General features: G+C 44.8%; 1 protein-coding gene across 2 annotated transcripts in view; it reads left to right on the forward strand.

Moving 5' to 3' along the window:
* UXS1 (UDP-glucuronate decarboxylase 1) overlaps nt 1–18159 on the forward strand; it is a 96464-nt gene that overhangs the window by 18264 nt on the left and 60041 nt on the right. The window contains exons 2-4 of one of the 2 annotated variants that reach the window (XM_043603038.1): nt 11790–11817; nt 13108–13156; nt 14234–14277. In XM_043603038.1, coding sequence (XP_043458973.1) covers nt 11790–11817; nt 13108–13156; nt 14234–14277 — 121 coding nt within the window. Of the gene's footprint in view, nt 1–11789; nt 11818–13092; nt 13157–14233; nt 14278–18159 lie in introns of both variants that reach the window. The other variant, XM_043603037.1, reaches the window with a different exon arrangement.

The raw sequence follows: 18159 nt of genomic DNA on the forward strand, positions 1-18159 counted from the left end.
AAGTTGGATGCTTAACCGACTGAGCCACCCAGGCGCCCCAACTCTGTTGTCCTCTTAACAAAACATGGGGTGTCTGAGAATGTGAACATGGGAGAAGATCAAAGGGAGGCCGTTTCTGCAGAGGTGCTCAGATTGTAGGGCAACTGGCATCACTTGGAGCCCTTGTTAAAACCCAGTGGCTGTGCCCCACCCCAGAGTTTCTGATCTGAAGCCCTCATTGGGCCTTAAGCATTTCAGACAAGTCCCCACATGATGCTCCTGCCACTGCTCAGGGACACACTTCGTGTAGCTCTGTTCTAAACAACCATTTGTCCTACGCACCTATGGAGAGTCCCCACGGAAGAGTGTTTCTCTCATCCGGGCTTTAAATTTTTTTTTTTTCTTTTTTTTACATTTATTTTATTTTTGAGAGACAGAGACCGAGCACAAGTGGGGCAGGGGCAGAGAGAGAGAGGGAGACACAGAATCTGAAACAGGCTCTGGGCTCTGAGCTGACAGCACACAGCCCCACATGGGTCTGGAACCCATGAACTGCGAGATCATGACCTGAGCTGAAGTCAGACAGATGGAGGCTTAACTGATTGAGCCACCCAGGTGCCCCTTATCCGGGCTTTTAAAACAGAATAGTAGTTTCTTGAGATGATAATTGAATTAATCGTTTTGGATTTCAAGTTTTTCTCACCAGTTTGGGAGAATTTAATAGGTCACCCTGTGCTTTGCAGGCTGTGATGCTGCCCTACCTGGAAGGGACAGAAGGAACTCAATGTCCTCTCCAGACCAAAAAAAACATATTTCACACTTTCTTCTTGCAAGATGTAGAAATTAATAGAAAAGTATAGAAACGTATTCTGTGAATACACTTGTGGGTAGTTTTAAACGTGTGTATAGTTTAAAAGGCAAAAAATATTGGTTCTACTAAGTTTCTGTTCTCACTTAATATCGACATTTTTAACATGTAAATACTCTTTGGAAGACGAGATGTCCTGTGTAAAGCCCATGCTTTCTTGCCTTTTTAACCACTTTGTAAAAAAAAGGAACTTCTTGGGACAAAATTTTTTCCCATGGGAATGTTGGTACGCTTTTATTAGGTAAGCCTGTGAGGAGGTCAGAATCATTTCAAGTGTTTTACAGCTCAAGTTCGGGACCTGCCAGCCTCGAATGCAGGGAACACAGGGCAGGCTCTAGAAGGTGCTGTCCCTGCAGCCTGGCCTCCGGGAGGGCCCAGAAGAGAGCTGGTGTCGCAAGGAGGTCCGATAAGCAGGTGCTCTCCGTGAGGCCTGTGAGGCCTGCCAGTTACTGGGGTCTGCTCGGCCACCCCAAGTATCCTTTTCCTGTGGGGCAGTTTTCATCCTGTGTAACTGCTTAGGACAGTGACAGACCTGGCTGGCTGCCCAGCGTTCAGGCTTTGGAGTTAGGCTCCTTCAGGTCAGGCAGAAAGCAAGGATCCCCATTCAGTGGCTTCTTGTTTGAAGAATTAAAAACAGAAGAAGATCTCCTAATTTGAACCTTCCAATCCATTTAAACACTTTTAATACTTTTATTCTTACGAGAGTAATGCATGAAAGAAAAAGTAATGTGTATTCTTGTTTGAAAGGCTTCAAAGGCTACCCAAGGGGAGTCAGATATTTGCTGTCTCCTGGTACTAGGATTGTTGAGGCTCATGGCTGGGAGCAAGGATGCATCTTTCCTCAGTACATTTAAAGTTTTGTTCAGGCGGAGGCAGGCAGCCTGGGTGGTTGGGGAGGGAGGGATTCCCCACGACTGTAGCCCTGACCCAGGGTTTTACCAAGGCGACGAGTCTGTGCAAAGCTGTGCTTGGACGCGGTGAAGGGTACACATGCACTTGGTAGGGGATACGTCGAGTGGGGAGGAATTAAATCCTGTACCCTAGGTTGAGTCGAGGTCTGCCTCATCGGTAGACGAAAGGGCTGGGGACATACCTGTCTGTTTCGTTTCTATTTATGTTGTACTGCTTTACCATTTACTTCAAAACTTAGTGGTATAAAATAGCAGCTGTTTTGTATGCTATGTAATAAAGCAGTGGGTCAGGAATTTGAAATGCAGATGTTCTCTGCACAAGTTTTCTGGAAATGCAGAAGTTCTCCGGAACTTCAGCTGGAATGGCTCAAACGGCTGGGGCTGGAGAATCTACTTCCTGGAGGTTTCTTTGCTGCCACATCTTTGCCTCTGAGGATCGGCTCAGCTAGGACTGGCTGTTAGCCCCGGCAGGTGACCTGTCTGCCAGCGGGGTGGTCAGGCCTCTTCCACAGCGGCCCAGGGCCCCCAGAGCCGGCGTGCCAGCAAACTTAGCGGAAGGGCACGCTGTTTGCGACCAGTCCAAGAGCCACATGGCATCACCTCTGCCCTCCCCTGTGCTGGAGAGGGTCACAAGTCCACCAGATTCAAGGGGAGGATGCACACGCCCCACCTCCTGACAGGAGGCGTGTCCAAGAATTTTCGGACAGGTCTTCAGTGCTGCCAGGGAGGCACTGTGTATAAACACAATGACACCATACAGCTTTGCAGTGAGCACTTGGCACAAAGTGAGTCATAGCCCAGACGAGGCGTTCTGTTGTAGTTAACACGCTCAGAAAACCTTGAGAGGAACAGTAAACAGAGTCACAGAATGCATGCAGCCGTGTTGATGTACTTCAGCGTGGCTGGAACTTCCTCGCCAGTAAGACTCACTTTCCACGAGCTCCAGGTGCCTGGTATTGTACAGGGCTTCTGATTTGAATGCTTCTCTATATTAGAGTTTCCTTGACCTGAGCAAGCGGGGATGGGAATAGCTGCACACTCTGCTGAAATAGGGAGCGTCTTCAGCACTCATGGGCTTGTTGCCCTCCTTAGGACTCATGACCTCAGCGTCACTCAGTTTTAGTTGGAGCACACGCCACACACAGGGCCGCTGAGGCTGGGGGATTAGCTTGGAGGACAGGACAAGAAAAAAACAAAATCAAGATGTCTTTTTTCACCAGAGATGGGGGTGACTCTGGGGCCTGGGAATGAGGCCTCACACTTGGAAGTGTTGGGGGAGTGAGGGCTGTCACTGGCCTTGTGACCTTGAGCAAGTCCCATGAGACTCCTCATGGCTCCTATCTTCAGCTGTGAAATGGAGATAATAGCATGACCTTGTGACTAGAAACAGCAAGAAAGGCCCGTGGCGGGCCACTGGCGGTGACACTGGCATCGCTGTGCTTCTTGGTCACAGGCCTTGGCCTTGTCACGAGATTCCCCAGGGCTGTGGCCATCACCTGGCTGTATGGAGCAGTCCGTGCCACGTTCTCTTGAACCTCTGACATATGAGTCACAAGCAGGTGTCCTACCTGCACCTCTGGCTGCCGCTGGCCTTCCCAGCTCCAGGCCTCTGTTTCTACTTGCCTAGTAGACATCTTTAGCCTGGATCACTACAGGATGCATCCAAGGGAATATGTGCTAATCCCAGAGCATGGTCCCCTCCCCCAGCCGTCTCCTGATAACACCCATTCACCACCCCCACCCTGATACACCGCCTGTCCCCTCCTGTCCTCTCCATTCTCGACCCATCTGTCCCTCACACCCCTACTTCCTGTTAGGCCAGAACACGGCTGCCCTGCATCACACTCTGAGCTGGTCGCCCACTAACCAGAGCCCCGCTGTCTGGGAATGCTAGGAAGGGGAACCAGGGGTGCCCACATTTGGTTCATTAACAGAAAATCCCCATGGGGAGCTTGTCAGGAAAGCCCTCATGGCCCACGTGACCCTACACCTTCATCTTTCCCTCCCTAGGGTATTTCTGCTAGCATTGCCCTCCTCCCACCCCTCTGAGGGCATCCCCTGCACAGGCCAGTAGATGTCCCTGCCTGTATGCAGCCCGCATCTTCAGAGTTCGGTGACCTCTCGTCCCCTGTCTGCTCCCCAGGACTGGATCGATGGCAGCCTCTACTTCTCGTAGAGCACAGAACGATAAACTATGCACCGTGAGCCAAATCTAGCCCACCCTTGAGCTGAGAAAGTTTCAACAATTTTTACACGGTTGAAGAAAAGGAAAAAAAAAAGGAATCCTATTTCATCACACACAAAATTCACATTTCCGTGTCCTTGAATGAAGTCGTGTGGGAGCACAGTCACGCTTTTGTGAATTATCTGTGACTCTGCCCACACTACAGTGGCAGAGTTGAGTAGTGGCTTCAGAGATCCTATGGCCCACAAAGCCTGAAATATTTATTCTCTGCCCCTTTACAGAAAAAGTTTGCTGATGACTCCTGCCTTAGAACCGAGATTCCTAATCATTTGGGAGAGCTTTTCCTTCATTGTTTCAGCAAATACTGCGTGAGCGCTGAATATCACGAGGAAGCACCTCAGTTTCCTAGAGAACAGTAGTGAATGAAACAGTCTTTGCTGTCTCGGAACTTCCATTTTCTGGGCTGGAAACATACAAGCACAGATGGATAGATACATTGGGTATATTGTCTGATGATAAGTGCAGTGAAGAAAAAGAAAGCAGGTTGAGTATGGGGAGGGAGGAGAGAAGGGGGACACTATTAATAGGCTGGTCAGGAAGACCTCACTGATGAGGTAACTTGACTCAATACCTAGATGAACTGAAGGAGGCAAGTTAAAGAGGCATTTGGGACAAGAGTAAGTGCAAAGGCCCTGAGGCAGGAGGAACAGCCTTGGCATGTTGGAGAAATTATGAGGGACCAGAGTGTTTTGAGGCTGGACTGTATAAGCAGACAGGTGGGCAAAGGTGAGGTGTGGCTGTGGCAGGTCACCAGATCCCTTAGGGCCGGGCTCTCTACCTTCCCCAGCGGGCACTTGGCTCTGGGAAGCCAGATTTGATCCCTTGAGACTAGAGAACACAGACCCTCACTCCACTCTCTTCCTGCCCCCCTGCTAATTCTTAGCCATTGTTAGGTCTCATAGAACCTTTTCAGTCCAAAGGGAACATGGATTAGGAGCATTTGCTGCAAGACCTCATACAGTGCTTGGCTTCTAGCAGGGGCTCAATATGTAAATGTTTGCATGTTTAAAAAATGTTTATTTGTTTTGAGAGAGAGTGTAAGCAGGGTAGGGGCTGAGAGAGAGGGAGAAAGAAAATTTCAAGCAGGCTCCGTGCTGTCAGTGCAGAGCCCAACTTGGGGCTCAATCTCACAAATCGTGAGATCGTGACCTGAACCAAAATCAAGAGTTGGACACTTAGCTGACGGAGCCACCCAGGTGCCCCTAAATGTTTGCATTTTTAAAAAGAGACCTACATTGGGGCGCCTGGGTGGCGCAGTCGGTTGGGCGTCCAACTTCAGCCAGGTCACGATCTCGTGGTCCATGAGTTCGAGCCCCGCGTCAGGCTCTGGGCTGATGGCTCGGAGCCTGGAGCCTGTTTCCGATTCTGTGTCTCCCTCTCTCTCTGCCCCTCCCCCGTTCATGCTCTGTCTCTCTCTGTCCCAAAAATAAATTAAAAAAAGTTGAAAAAAAATATTAAAAAAAAAAAAAAAAGAGACCTACATTTATGCTGATGACTGTCCTCTTCTACTGCAGTTTGTGGGCATGCCATTTCTCCCCACTGCCCCGTCTTTGAAGGACTATTTATGATCTGGGTTCCCCATCATTTTGTGGGTGGCTGGTGCTCCACCTTTTCCTGCATGAATGGGGTCAAGCTGTTTCCCCTTGTGGTTCCAGGTGGACCCTACTGCTTCTTGCCAGCTGAGCCTCACCTCCTCCTCTGGTCCTCGCTGACCATCATGTGTATGTTGCCTACCATACAGGTGAAGTTATGCACAGGGTCTTAGCCCTCCGCATCTGCGGGCACCAGTTTTGTTGGCTGGCTGGCTGGTGAATGAGCCAGAAAGGATTTTAGCAAACACTGAAGACAGAGGGCAAATCTTGCATGGGTTCTCCGTGTGGTTGTACTGTCCTAACATCACCAAGCTGAGTCGGTGAGCCCCTGGCATGCTGGTTTATAGCGTGTCTGGCTGTCCTCGCCTGCCGGCACATGGGGTATACTGTGTGTCATACAGGTTTGTGCCCATTAGCTGGTCCAGAGAGCAGCTTTCCTAATTCATTCTTCTGCCTCTGACTTCGGGCAAAAATACACGTGCTTTCTAGGTGAAAATGGTGATCAGAATGCCCAACAAAACATTGAGAAGCCGATTTCAACCATTGAAAATGTGCAGGTGTGAAACAAATGGTAGTTTCGTTTGATCCAGTGTTACAACGGTACTTAAAACAGGGGAATAGGGTTGCTGGTGCAGAATCCGTGCCTTCACTAAAGTCTGGCATTCAAGAACTCAGAATCTATCCTCATTCTAAAACATTCTAAAACCAGTGCACCTCTGAAATTTCAAACTTTTATTGGGGAGTTTTGAAAGCTTTGTATGTGTGGTTTTGTGTGGACTTTCTAGGATTTTCCCAAGACTTCCTGAAACTCATTCAGGAATTCAGTGGAGACCCACAGATTGCAGATTGAGAAATTACATTCTAAAAATGATACTTGGGGCGCCTGGGGGGCTCGGTCGGTTGGGTGTCTGACTTCAGCTCAGGTCGTGATCTTGCAGTCCATGAGTTTGTACCCCGCGTCGGGCTCTGTGCTGACAGCTCGGAGCCTATTTCAGATTCTGTGTCTCCCTCTCTCTCTGCCCCTCCCGTGTTCATGTTCTGTCTCTCTCTGTCTCAAGAATAAATAAATGTTAAAGAAATAAAATAAATAAATAAATAAAAGTGATACCTGATTAATGTTTAAGAAACCATCTTAGATTAATAGAGACCACAGAAGGATTGACTTAGCATTTTAATTTTTTCTTTGGTGGAGAAGGACACTCATTTTTAATCATACCCTTAAAAATCACTCAATTTTTTTTGCCCTAAATGAAAATTTCTGTGTGATCGATTTTCTTGAACAGGGTTTCCTTGCATAGCATGAACTTTGGATACAGACAGTAAAAGAATCGTGAAACCAGTGTGCCTCAGTTTGCATGCAAAGTATTTTTTGCAATAAAAATTAGAATAAATTAAAATATCTTGAAAGCAACGTAAGGGAATTTGGTGTTAAGCCATTTGTTAGTGATGGCAAATGATTATCTTTTTTTCCTTTTAAGTTTATTTATTTATTTTTTTTTAAATTTTTTTTTTTCAACATTTTTTATTTATTTTTGGGACAGAGAGAGACAGAGCATGAACGGGGGAGGGGCAGAGAGAGAGGGAGACACAGATTCGGAAACAGGCTCCAGGCTCCGAGCCATCAGCCCAGAGCCTGACGCGGGGCTCGAACTCACGGACCGTGAGATCGTGACCTGGCTGAAGTCGGACGCTCAACCGACTGCGCCACCCAGGCGCCCCTAAGTTTATTTATTTATTGAGAGAGAGAGTGAGAGAGCGAGAGTACTGGGGGAGGGGCAGAGGGGGAGAGAGAGAATCCCAAGCAGGCTCCAGGCTATCAATGCAGAGCCCAACCCTGACTGGATCATGACCTGAGCTGAAATCAGGAGTTGGACGCTTAACGAACTGAGCCACCCAGGTGCCCCATAATTATCTTTTTTAAAAAAGATATTTTAATATTGAGTCCTTATATGATATGTAATTGACTTAATTTAGTTCCATTTAGTCCAAACATCAATAGAATACGGTTATTCGTAATTCTCAGAGATCCTTTTGAGACACTGTAAGGTGGGTCAGATTAACTTAAGCAGGTTGCAAAATTCTAAGAGCAACATTAATTTTTAGCAATGTTTAACTTTTAAACTCCATGCTGTGCAAGGTTCTAGGCTAGTCTACACTGAACACCAGGAACAAGGCTCCGTAATTGTTGGAAATTGCTTGTGTTTTCCCCCCTTGAAATGAGTCTGCAGTAATTCAGGAGCTTTCCCTGCCTGCTGTGTGTGTTTTTTGTCTGAGCTGGGTGCTGAGTCCTTTTTGTTCTTCAAAACAAAGCAGGCGGTGTAGCTGTTGAGAATTTAAAAGGAGGCCAAAAACACTTGACATAAAAACATCTTAAAGATTAATTAGTAATAACACTTCTGAAGATAAAAGTACTAAGTGAGGGATAAGTGTAATAAAGTGAAAACATTCCTTACCTCCTCCATTCCACTAATTTGGTGGCTGGCTGCATGTGTTTGGTGTTCAGGGAAACCCACCTGTAAACCGCCTATTAAAAAGAGGTGTGTAGTGTGGGTGCTGTGACAACATGGAGGGTCTCCTCCTGTCCCCTGGAGCAGGGAGGGAGGTTGAAGAAGCTTTCCCAACAACGGAATGCTCAGGTGAGGCGTTCTGGCCAAGGGGACCACCACAGGTGGAGCTGCTTTAGGGAGGGTGGAAGCTGCAAGTGGTGGGCGGGGCTTGGGGGGGTGGGCGTGGAGGTCTGACTGGTGAGGAGGGGAGATGGGGTTCATGAAGCTCCAGGGGGTGAACTGGGAAGTGCAGGAGGTTTGTCCAAGTGCAGGGAGCCAATGGAAGAAGTCTGAGCCACAAGAATAGGTTTGGGCATTAGCCATGATGGCCATTATTATCCCCTCATTAAGGGTGGCAACGATGTGGTCATGAGCATTATTCCTCAGGACAGATCCCAGGGTCCTCACCTGCCACCCAGGGGAGGAGTGTTTATACAGGACCAGTAGGGAAGGGGAGAGCCCTCAGAGCCCTGGTGTCTGTACTTCAAGTAGGGAGAAGACGTCTAGGAGAGGGGGCAGCCTTATGTGCTCTGAGGTAGTCTAAGGATGATGGAAGGATTGAGAAATGTCTCTGAGACATTTTAAACCCACTCAAGAAAAGGTTGAAAAGAAACCGAATAAACTAGTAACCATGGAATGATTTGAAAAGGCTGTCAAAGGCGTTATCTATCCTGAAGACATCTTAAGGAATGGATAATTAATTTCCCCCCTCCTGAGGTTCCACAGCCAGAGAGGGACTGCTTCCTGGCATATTCTGACAAGCAGCAGAATCCTAAGCCAAAATGAGACAATGTGTTTATTTGAGATACATAGTGGAGAACAGGATCCATGGGGTTTGGCAACTGCTGGTTGGTCCACAATGCTGGGTGTCCAAGCTGACCACTGACCCAGATGTTCCTGGGTCTTCTGGGTGGGGGCCACCTCATGGTAGTGGGGGGGCACATGAAAGGGGGGCACATGGTGTGGGGGGCAAAGAGTTCAGCAAAGGTTTGGAAATCTTTTCCCTCCTTTTTTAGAAAACAAGGTAGGAAGGAACATAGATGCATGGAAAAATAAACGATTATGTCACCATTTGAACAATATTTTGGCATCTTCGGACTGTCTTTTTATTCTACGTGGTTCTTAGTAGTGGAAGTCATACTGCATGTGTATTTTCTCATCTGAAATGGTCATAATTGCATTACCATGTTACAATGTTTTTTCATAGTTATATTTTTAATTGAGATATAATTGACATGTAACAGTATTATTTAGTAACATAGCAATATATAATGTGTTAGTACATATTACATAATATGTATTTATATATATATATACTATATATAAATACACTATATACACTATATATATACTATATATAAATACCCATAATATATAATATATGTTATGTAACTCTGGTTACCATCCATTACATCACATACTTACACTGTGTGTATGATGAGAACTTTGAAGATTCACTCTTAGCAACTTTCACTTATGCAATGTTATATTATTAACTGTAGTCACCATGCTCTAAATGACATCCCCAGGACTTTTTTATTTTGACTACCTTCACCCATTTCACCAATACCTACATGTTCACCTCTGGCAACCAGTAATGTATTCTCTGTATCTATCAACTTTGGTTTCTTGTTTTGTTCTAACATTCCACGTATAAGTGAGATCATGCGGTGTTTGTCTTTGACTTATTTCACTTAGCATAATGCCCTCAGAGTCCATGCATGTTACCTCAAGTGACAGGATTTCCTTTTGTGTGTGTGTGTGTGTGTCTTTTTATGGCTGAATAATATTCCACGCATCCAGTGATGGACACTTGAGTTGTGTCTGTGTCCTGGCTATTGTCAGTAATGCTGCAGTGAACCTGAGAATGCGTATCTCTTCCAGTTAGCGTTTTTGTTTCCTTGAGGTAAATACCCAGAAATGGAGTTGCTAGATCATATGGTATTTCTATTTTTAGTTTTTTGAGGAACCTCTTACTGGTTTCCGTAGTGGCTGCACCAGTTTACATTCCCACCAACAGTACATGATGGTTCCCTTTTCTCCACATGCTTGCCGACACTTCTTACTTTCTTCTCTGTTTGATAAAAGTCACAGTGATATTTAATGGCTTTGCGATTTCATTGAATGGCTGTATCATAATTTACATAACAGTTCCCCCATTATAGGATATTTTGATTTTTCCCTCCCCCCTTTTTAGTATAAATAAAGCCATGATTTGTGAAGGCAACTTTCCTGCGTATAAATGTGTATCCTGAGGATAATACTCAAAAGTAAGATCACATGGTCCAAAGGTAAAAAACATTATTTTTTTTAATGAATAAGGAATGTAGTATGGACTTATTTTAATTTCTCCCATTTCTTGCATTTTTGCCACTTTTAGTTATTTATTGCTGTCTTATGTATTAGTTGCTTCCTCCTTTCGGAGGAGAATGTGCTCTTATGGAATCAGCGAAATGTGATTTTGGGAAGTTAAGTCCTGTTCTGTAAATATTTGTTAAACCCTACTATGTACCGGAGGATGACCATAAGAAGGTGCCTCAGAGTAGGTACTAACCTTAATGCCTTTCCCAGCTCACAGAATCACCATCCCTGGAATGGGGAGGGTCTTTGTCTTTGCTCTCTCTCTTTCCCCAGCATGTAAGAGCACCTGGCCCTGAGGAGGTGTTCACCATTTGGGGAGTGACTACATAAGAGCCAAACAGGAATGCGTAGGGGCGCCTGGGTGGCTCAGTCGGTTGAGCGGCCGACTTCGGCTCAGGTCATGATCTCGCGCTCCGTGAGTTTGAGCCCCGCGTTGGGCTCTGTGCTGACAGCTCAGAGCCTGGAGCCTGTTTCAGATTCTGTGTCTCCCTCTGTCTCTGACCCTTCCCCGTTCATGCTCTCTCTCTGTCTCAAAAATAAAATAACAATATAAAACAAACAAGCAGGAATGCGTACACAATATTAGAACCACTCATTCACGCAGAAGGTTTCCTTATGAAGTAATCCTCTGTTCCGTGATGTCACGTGGGCGCTCATGGTCTGGTAGTATGTTTCAAAGTCAGCCATGGCAGGACGTCACTGTTGCAGCTGGGGCTGACTTGTGCACATTTACTGGGCACCAGCTGTGTACACATGATGACCCACCCTCTGGGTGTCTATGATCAAGGAGGCAGGCCAGCCGACCGGAAACTGGAATATGAGAGAGACGTGGTAAGTGCTGAGAGATGATGGACTTCCAGGTGAGGTTAAGCCATGGCTTCGGCCCGTTATTTAACTTCTCTGGGTTTTGGTTTCATAGAGATTTAAAGAAAGAGGTTGCACCGAGCCCTGGGATCTCTTTCAGGCCTGCAGTTCTTTGATTCTCCTGCCTGGCTTTTCCTCAAACAAAGGTTGAGGACATACTGTTTATCCAAACACAAGCATAGTTGAACTCCAGACCCCACAAGAGGTATTCCAGAATTAAAGAGAGGCATAGGATCCTTTTTCACTTACGTTTTAGTAGGACTTAATCCTTTAAAAGTGTGCATTTTGTTGTCTTCGTGAGCTATAATTCAGATTTCTTAGTGTACTTGAAAATACTGGTTAAATATTAAAATTGTAGTCGTTGGAATCCTTGAATGTCATGAAGTTAAATATTGACCTATTTTCTTCTTCTTTCCCTTACAGCTGTTTGGGGCAACTTCGTTAACATGAGGTAACTCTTTTTAATAACTTGGATGCTGTTGGTGGGGTTTTGTAGATGCATTTCAGTCATTACATGTCATGGGTTAATTGAAGAATATTTAAAGAACGAAACTGGGTCTTTTTGCTATCCGCACACCTGAGCTTTGTCTTTCTCCTTACGTTCTCGAGGAATACATCTGATTTTGCTACTTACCCATTTTTACTGGTTGGCTCCCTTGCATTGCCCACCTCAGGGTCCCTTCCCTCCTTTGGTACGCAGTAAGGGGCTGACCCTAGCTTTTACACGGCTGAAATGTAAGGTGTGTTTCAGGGTGGCTCAAGCAGACACACAGGGGGCGCGCTTTTCCAAAGCCTTTTGAAAAAGAGGCTGTCTTAGGGAAACCACGGCTGGCCCCTGGCCCTGGGAGCAGACCGTGAAGGCTGAGGTCATCTGTTTACCTCAGGATTAGGCCCAGGGAGGCTTCCGACTGAGTGTGCATTATTTGTTCTTCATGATAAATGCGGGAGGGGCACTCAGAAGAGTAAAATCTTTGTGTTTATGTTCTAAAAAAAAATAATAATAATAATAACAGGCGTTCATCATAAAAACAAATTTGGCACTGCTAGTACAGTTTTACGTTTGAAGCAAAACTTGCTCCACTCTCTACTTCTTGGTGGTGAAAATAAAAGAGCCGCAGCCACGGTTGTGGTGCTCGTGGTGAGTTTGGAAGTTGAATGTCCCTGCAGGAGGCCACTAGGGTAAAGGGTTGCTGTGTCCCCACCAGGCTTTTCATATTGAGTAGATTTTGCAAGGCCGGTGGGGCCGTGTTGATCTGATTCCCACCGCTAGGTCATGAGTATCTCCTGACAAAGGCTTCTTTCTGTGTGTGACTAGGAGGGGTGCTCAGATCCCATTTAAAGGAACTCTGTTTTTTCACTTGGAAAAGCTCCATTTTGCATTAAAGCCCCAGGAAAACCCAGCCGAGAGACTTGGACTCCTATAGACACGCTTCCTGCCTCTAATTTATAATCCCACGTTGGGTGTAACATGCAAGTGAGATTATTTTAGTTGAATAGAAATAACCCTTCTGCGGTAGAGGTGAGGGGGTGAGATGAACTTGAGGTTTCCTCTCCTCCGCTGTCTTCTGTTCCTCTGGTGTACCCCCTTCTGGAGGGAACTGGAGCCCGGGACCCATGTTTGGAAAGGGGAGCGGCGAGGTGGTCTGCAGGCATTGGTGTATGTTGTACTTTGTTCACAAATAAATCTTGAGGTCGCCAAGCTTTTCAGTGGATCTCAGTTTTGTAGCTTTCTACTCAACAGGTCTATGCAGGAAAACGGTGAACTCAAAATCGAGAGCAAGATTGAAGAGGTTAGTTCCTTTCCCGTAATTTGTTTCTGTTTTTTTCGTTATGTTTGTCAATTTCAGCTCCTTCGCTGGTGCTGCTGTCTTTAGTGTGGCGGCTTGCTGCTAATACGTGATTTGGAAAACATCTCCAAAATTTACCCTTATTTAGAGGAGCCTTTCTGTCTCTTATGCTCTGGATGCATCCCTGTGTTAGCGTTTGTCTGTTTTATCAAGGTGTGATGTACTGAATTCCTACTCAGAGGCAAAATGGGTTTAAAAGTTTGTTACGACTTCTCAAGTGACCTTCGAGAATTTCTTAGAGAGGGGGAGGTGAGTACCAGGGGTGCAGGCAAGTGCCAGAGCAGATGTTGAAAGGAAAACCAGCCCAACTCAGATGCTGGGACTCCGGGAACACAGAGGGTGCCCACATGCACAGATGGGGGAAGTTACACACCCACCTCTGAGAAGCTAGCTCCTCTGGTGGACTTATACACCTTCTGTTTGAAAATAATCGCTTATGCTTTTAGTCAAATAATTGTAGATATAGGTATGCTAGTGTGACGTGGGCTGTGGGAGGGGATGGAGAGTCCCTCATTTTGGTTCGAAGCCAAATGTCACAGTCCTGGAGAAGCCCTTGGATTGAGCTCCCTGTGTTAAAACACAGCATTGTGGGTCGGCTCACAGCCTGCCATTCATTCATGTGCTGAGCAGATGACATGGCGATTATGTGCAGAAACAAGAGGTTAAGCTTTTAGGGGAGGGCAACGTTTAGGGGATTCTTTAGTTCCTGAAAAGAACGGGTGGTGGTGATCTGTCTGTTTTTTGTGAGCCTCAACCACTTTGTTCATTAGTAAGGAAAGTAAAATGTTAATTTTCTGAGAGAGACTTAAGTGTCTCTGGAGTAAGAGTTCCAACATACAGTTTATCATCTCGATTCTTAACGTGTGATTCAAGTGATCTAACTTAATTTCAAACTGGAAGTGGATAAGTAGAAGAAATTAAAATCTGATTTGTGTTACATCATGTCTGTGTGGAACATCAAAGAGGGATGGTGGAGAACTCTCTTTGCTTCAAAAGTAATTTTGGTTATTTTTGTTTTAGATTGTTGAACCACTAAGAGAGAAAATCAGAGATTTGGAGAAAAGGTATGTGCACGTTTTTAAGGAAAATCCTTCTATTTACTGACTTTAGAAGGTCAGCATCTGATATAAGCTCATCTCACCTCTGTCATTATTTTTTTAACCATGTAATTCTATAATATGAGAGGTGTTAGGTGCTTTCAACATAAGAACTTTTTTCTGTGAGAAGGTAGATGTTTACTGTCAAATTTGATGCAGTGTTTTTAAAGCTTTATCTTCCTTTATTTTGCTTTTTACAAACTATTTCTGATCAAAGCTATGGATTCTCTCTAGGAAAAAAAACTTATTTATTTCAATAAAGTTAATTGTTTCAGGAGTCTTCCTGAAGCTCAGCCACACAGATCCTATACTAAAAGTCGTTCCTCTGTTATCCCGTCAGTTTGATTTCTACAAACTCTCATATCTAAACAAATAACCACATAAATGTTTTGGTTTTGGTTTTTAATCCCGATTTGAATATAATACTCAAATATTCCAAACATTTGAAGAAGATAGGATCTAGGTGTGTTGAAATCTTCCTTTTCTGAACCCCGTGAATTCCTCAGTTCCTGAAAATTCGTGGCATACAAGTTGAGGCTAGGCCTTACCTTCTTTTAAGTTATGCAAGGCGATCAGATGGTTTCTAGCATATACTGATTAATCTGAGGGAATTCCAAAAGAAGAAAAAAACAAAAAACTGGAGGGTCTAAAACCCAGTACTATATGTAAGTACTGTAAGAAATTAGGGGTCACTTATTTGCTTGTCACCATACCTCAGGAAGCTTCCAGAATTGAGTCCAGGTGAAGTGGCTGGGAGGGAAGAATTGTATAATATGGTGGGAACTTACTTGAATCAGATTCCAGAGCAAGTTGCTCCTCACCCTTTGTCTTGGTGTTTTCCCCGACTCTCCTCCTGCTGTGTGTAGTTCTGTTGTACCCACATTCCCTCTCTCTCCAAAACATGGGAGCTCGGGGCACTGGAACTTTTCCCTTGAGTTTATCTGGAAAACTGTGCATCCAGCATAACAGTTGGGTTTTTAGAGGTTTAAAACAGAAAAATGAAAACCCTCATTAAAGTTGACATTATTTTTTTTTTCCTTACCTTGGCATGGGTTTGGATGATGTGTATCAGTATTGTATGAGCCTTTATCAAGCCCAGATTCATAAAAGAAGAAATGGAGAGCGATTTTTTCTTTGATTTCGGTGTCTGCGATAAATGATCGCAGAGAAATAAGGGTGAAGAATCATCAAACTAAATATGTTCATCATTTTCTTCTTTGTCCTCAATTGATAGTTTATATGCAGTCATACAAACTATTAATTTCAATTCTTGCTGTACTAAAAGTTGTTATTTTTTAGCAGATTGAGTTAGTAATATAAAGTTGTTATTTGTTCTTTAAATTTTTCTTGCTGTGATTTGGGCTGAAATTATGCTGCTGGTAACATTTCACTGGATGGGAGCCAGAAATTCCACCTTTAATAAGACTGGTAGAATTTGAGAGATTTTAGTTGAAACTTAAAAAAAAATTGCTTATGGTAAGAAATAACCAACCAGGTTTTATGTTGGCCAAAAAAAAAAAAAAAAAAAAAAGGCCCGCCAGTGATTATTTTCTTTAGAGAGTAATATTCATTTATGAAAAGTGAATCAATTGTATAACACTTCCCTAAAGCAATGGCTTACACACAAGATCTCTTGAAATAGGAGAATTTTATGATTCCTTTTGATACTTTTGTGACAATATTTGTGCTTTTTAAACAGGAAAGAGAAGCACAAGTATGAATGTAATTTTGAAGAAAGTACCAGTAACTCATTCTTGTCAAGCTGTGAGAGCTCCCTTTAGGATGGGTGTAGAGATCAAGCATTTGCCTCTTGGGGCTGCTTTACTAGTTATTCATCCTCAACTGGTTCTGTTCTCCAGTTTGGTGATCAAGTCAGGCGACAGATGAGCCCGAGTTGTTGTGTGTGTTAGAAAGTCAAGTATGGACAAGACTTTGTGGTAGAAATCGATGGAGCTCTGTTGGGTTTTATTTTTCTTGACTGATTTATATGATAAGAATGATCAAACACCCATCTTGACGTGAGCAAGATAAGAATATAACTGGACTACATTGTGTTGATGTGCTTGTCACCTGGGGGCAAAGTGGCCCCCAAGATATTTAAGGATATTTTTGAAAGGTAAAGATTATATTCATACAAGGAAAGAAATGGGGACAGTGCCCTTTGAGAAGCCTGAGTAAGTGGGTTGTGTGAGTTTTTTCTCTTCTTTACAGCACCCCCCTCCCATTTCTTAAGAGTTTGATTGCCTGCCATTTGTTTAATTTCATCTCCATATCTTTATATTTTCTGTGAATAGATAGCAAGTCATGATGAGAATTTAAATTCTAAGTAAAAACACTTCTTACTATTGCTACTTTAATGAACAGTAAGGGTAGAGTCTGGAATGGCATAGAATAATTACTAAAGGATTAATTTTGGGGGGTAAGAAAAGTTCCATTATTCAATTCGTGCTACATTCTGCCTCCCTTGCTTGCTTGTCTCTCTCATACTCAAATGCCGACTGCAGGCTTCATGTGGGCAGGGCCTTGACCCTCTATGTTGTTTGCTTCTGTATCCTCAGCATGTGGCACAAAATCGGTGCTCATTAAAAAGTTCCCAAATGAATGTATGGATGAGCCAGTATGCTACTACATAGGGTTTTAACCTACTTCATGCCTTTAAAGAAGCCTATGCCTCTTCCTTGCCCACTTTGTTCAGTGCTTGGCAAGTGCAGCAAGGGAGGGCTGAATGATGTGCTGAAGGAGTGGCCCAGCTAGCACCACATCAGAACCACCTCACACTGTCACCACAGAGTTACCACGCAGTCACCCCAAGCGGTGACCTCAGAGTTCCCAAGCAGTCACCTCACGCAGTCACAGGTTACCATGTGGTCACCCCCGGAGTCACTGCCTCAGAGTTCCCACACAGTCACCTCATGCTGTCACAGAGTTACCATGGGGTCACCTCACACAGTTACCTCAGAGTTGCCATGCAGTCACCTCACACGACCACCTCAGGGTTGCCGCTCAGTCCCCTCATGCAGTCCCATAACTCTGTCACCTGTGGCTGCAGGAAGGCAAACAGGGTGAAGTGCAGACTGAGGAGGACCCTGAAGGAGCTTTCCCCCTGCTCTTGCTTCTGGCTTTGTGTGCCTGGCTTCTAAAAGGAAGAAATGAGGGTTGTGAGAATTTTTCCAACACTTTAATCACTTGATCATACATATGAAATCTGAAACTTGGTTGCTGCATGTTGAAGAAAAACAGCAAGAAGCCCAGCCAATGTCTTCTTTTTTTTTAAGTTTTAGCACACACTGTTTGAAGTAGGTTTATCAGTCTGTACTTCACATGTGACCTTGTGTCAGGCAGTTAATGTTTTTGCTTCAGTTTTATTTTTTAAGTATATTTCCTGTAAGAAAACTGTTTGCTGTTTTCTTTCCAGTACAAGTGGGCCACAGTGGGCAGGTAGGCAGAGGGTCGGCCTGGAAGGAGAGAGACATTGCAGATGCACCACGTGGCTGGTTGCAGAATTTGGGACTGAGGCTGAACGGTGGATGTGGGGCGCTCAGAGAAGAGAGGGGACATCGGGCCCATGTGAGGGGTGCATGCAGGCAGTGCTGTCGTTTGCTTGGCCCCCCTCCAGCTGACTGATAGAGGAAGTACTTGGAATGACAAGAAGTGTCACTTTGCCAACAAGACATCTGTCAGTCTCCCTGAAGGCTGCCAGTGTTCTAGCAGGCGGAGCTTGCCCTGTTCCACGGCCGCCGTGAGAACATTCACTCGGCCCTCACCGTGGCGGCCTGTGGTAAAGACAGTCCGTTCCAGGGCAGCCCTCTCGGGGAGGTGCTGTGGTTACCATTGACGGAGCAGAAGGCC

The sequence above is a fragment of the Prionailurus bengalensis genome, chromosome A3 (genome assembly GCF_016509475.1).
Source record: "Prionailurus bengalensis isolate Pbe53 chromosome A3, Fcat_Pben_1.1_paternal_pri, whole genome shotgun sequence".
In the NCBI taxonomy this organism is placed as follows: Eukaryota; Metazoa; Chordata; class Mammalia; order Carnivora; family Felidae; genus Prionailurus; species Prionailurus bengalensis.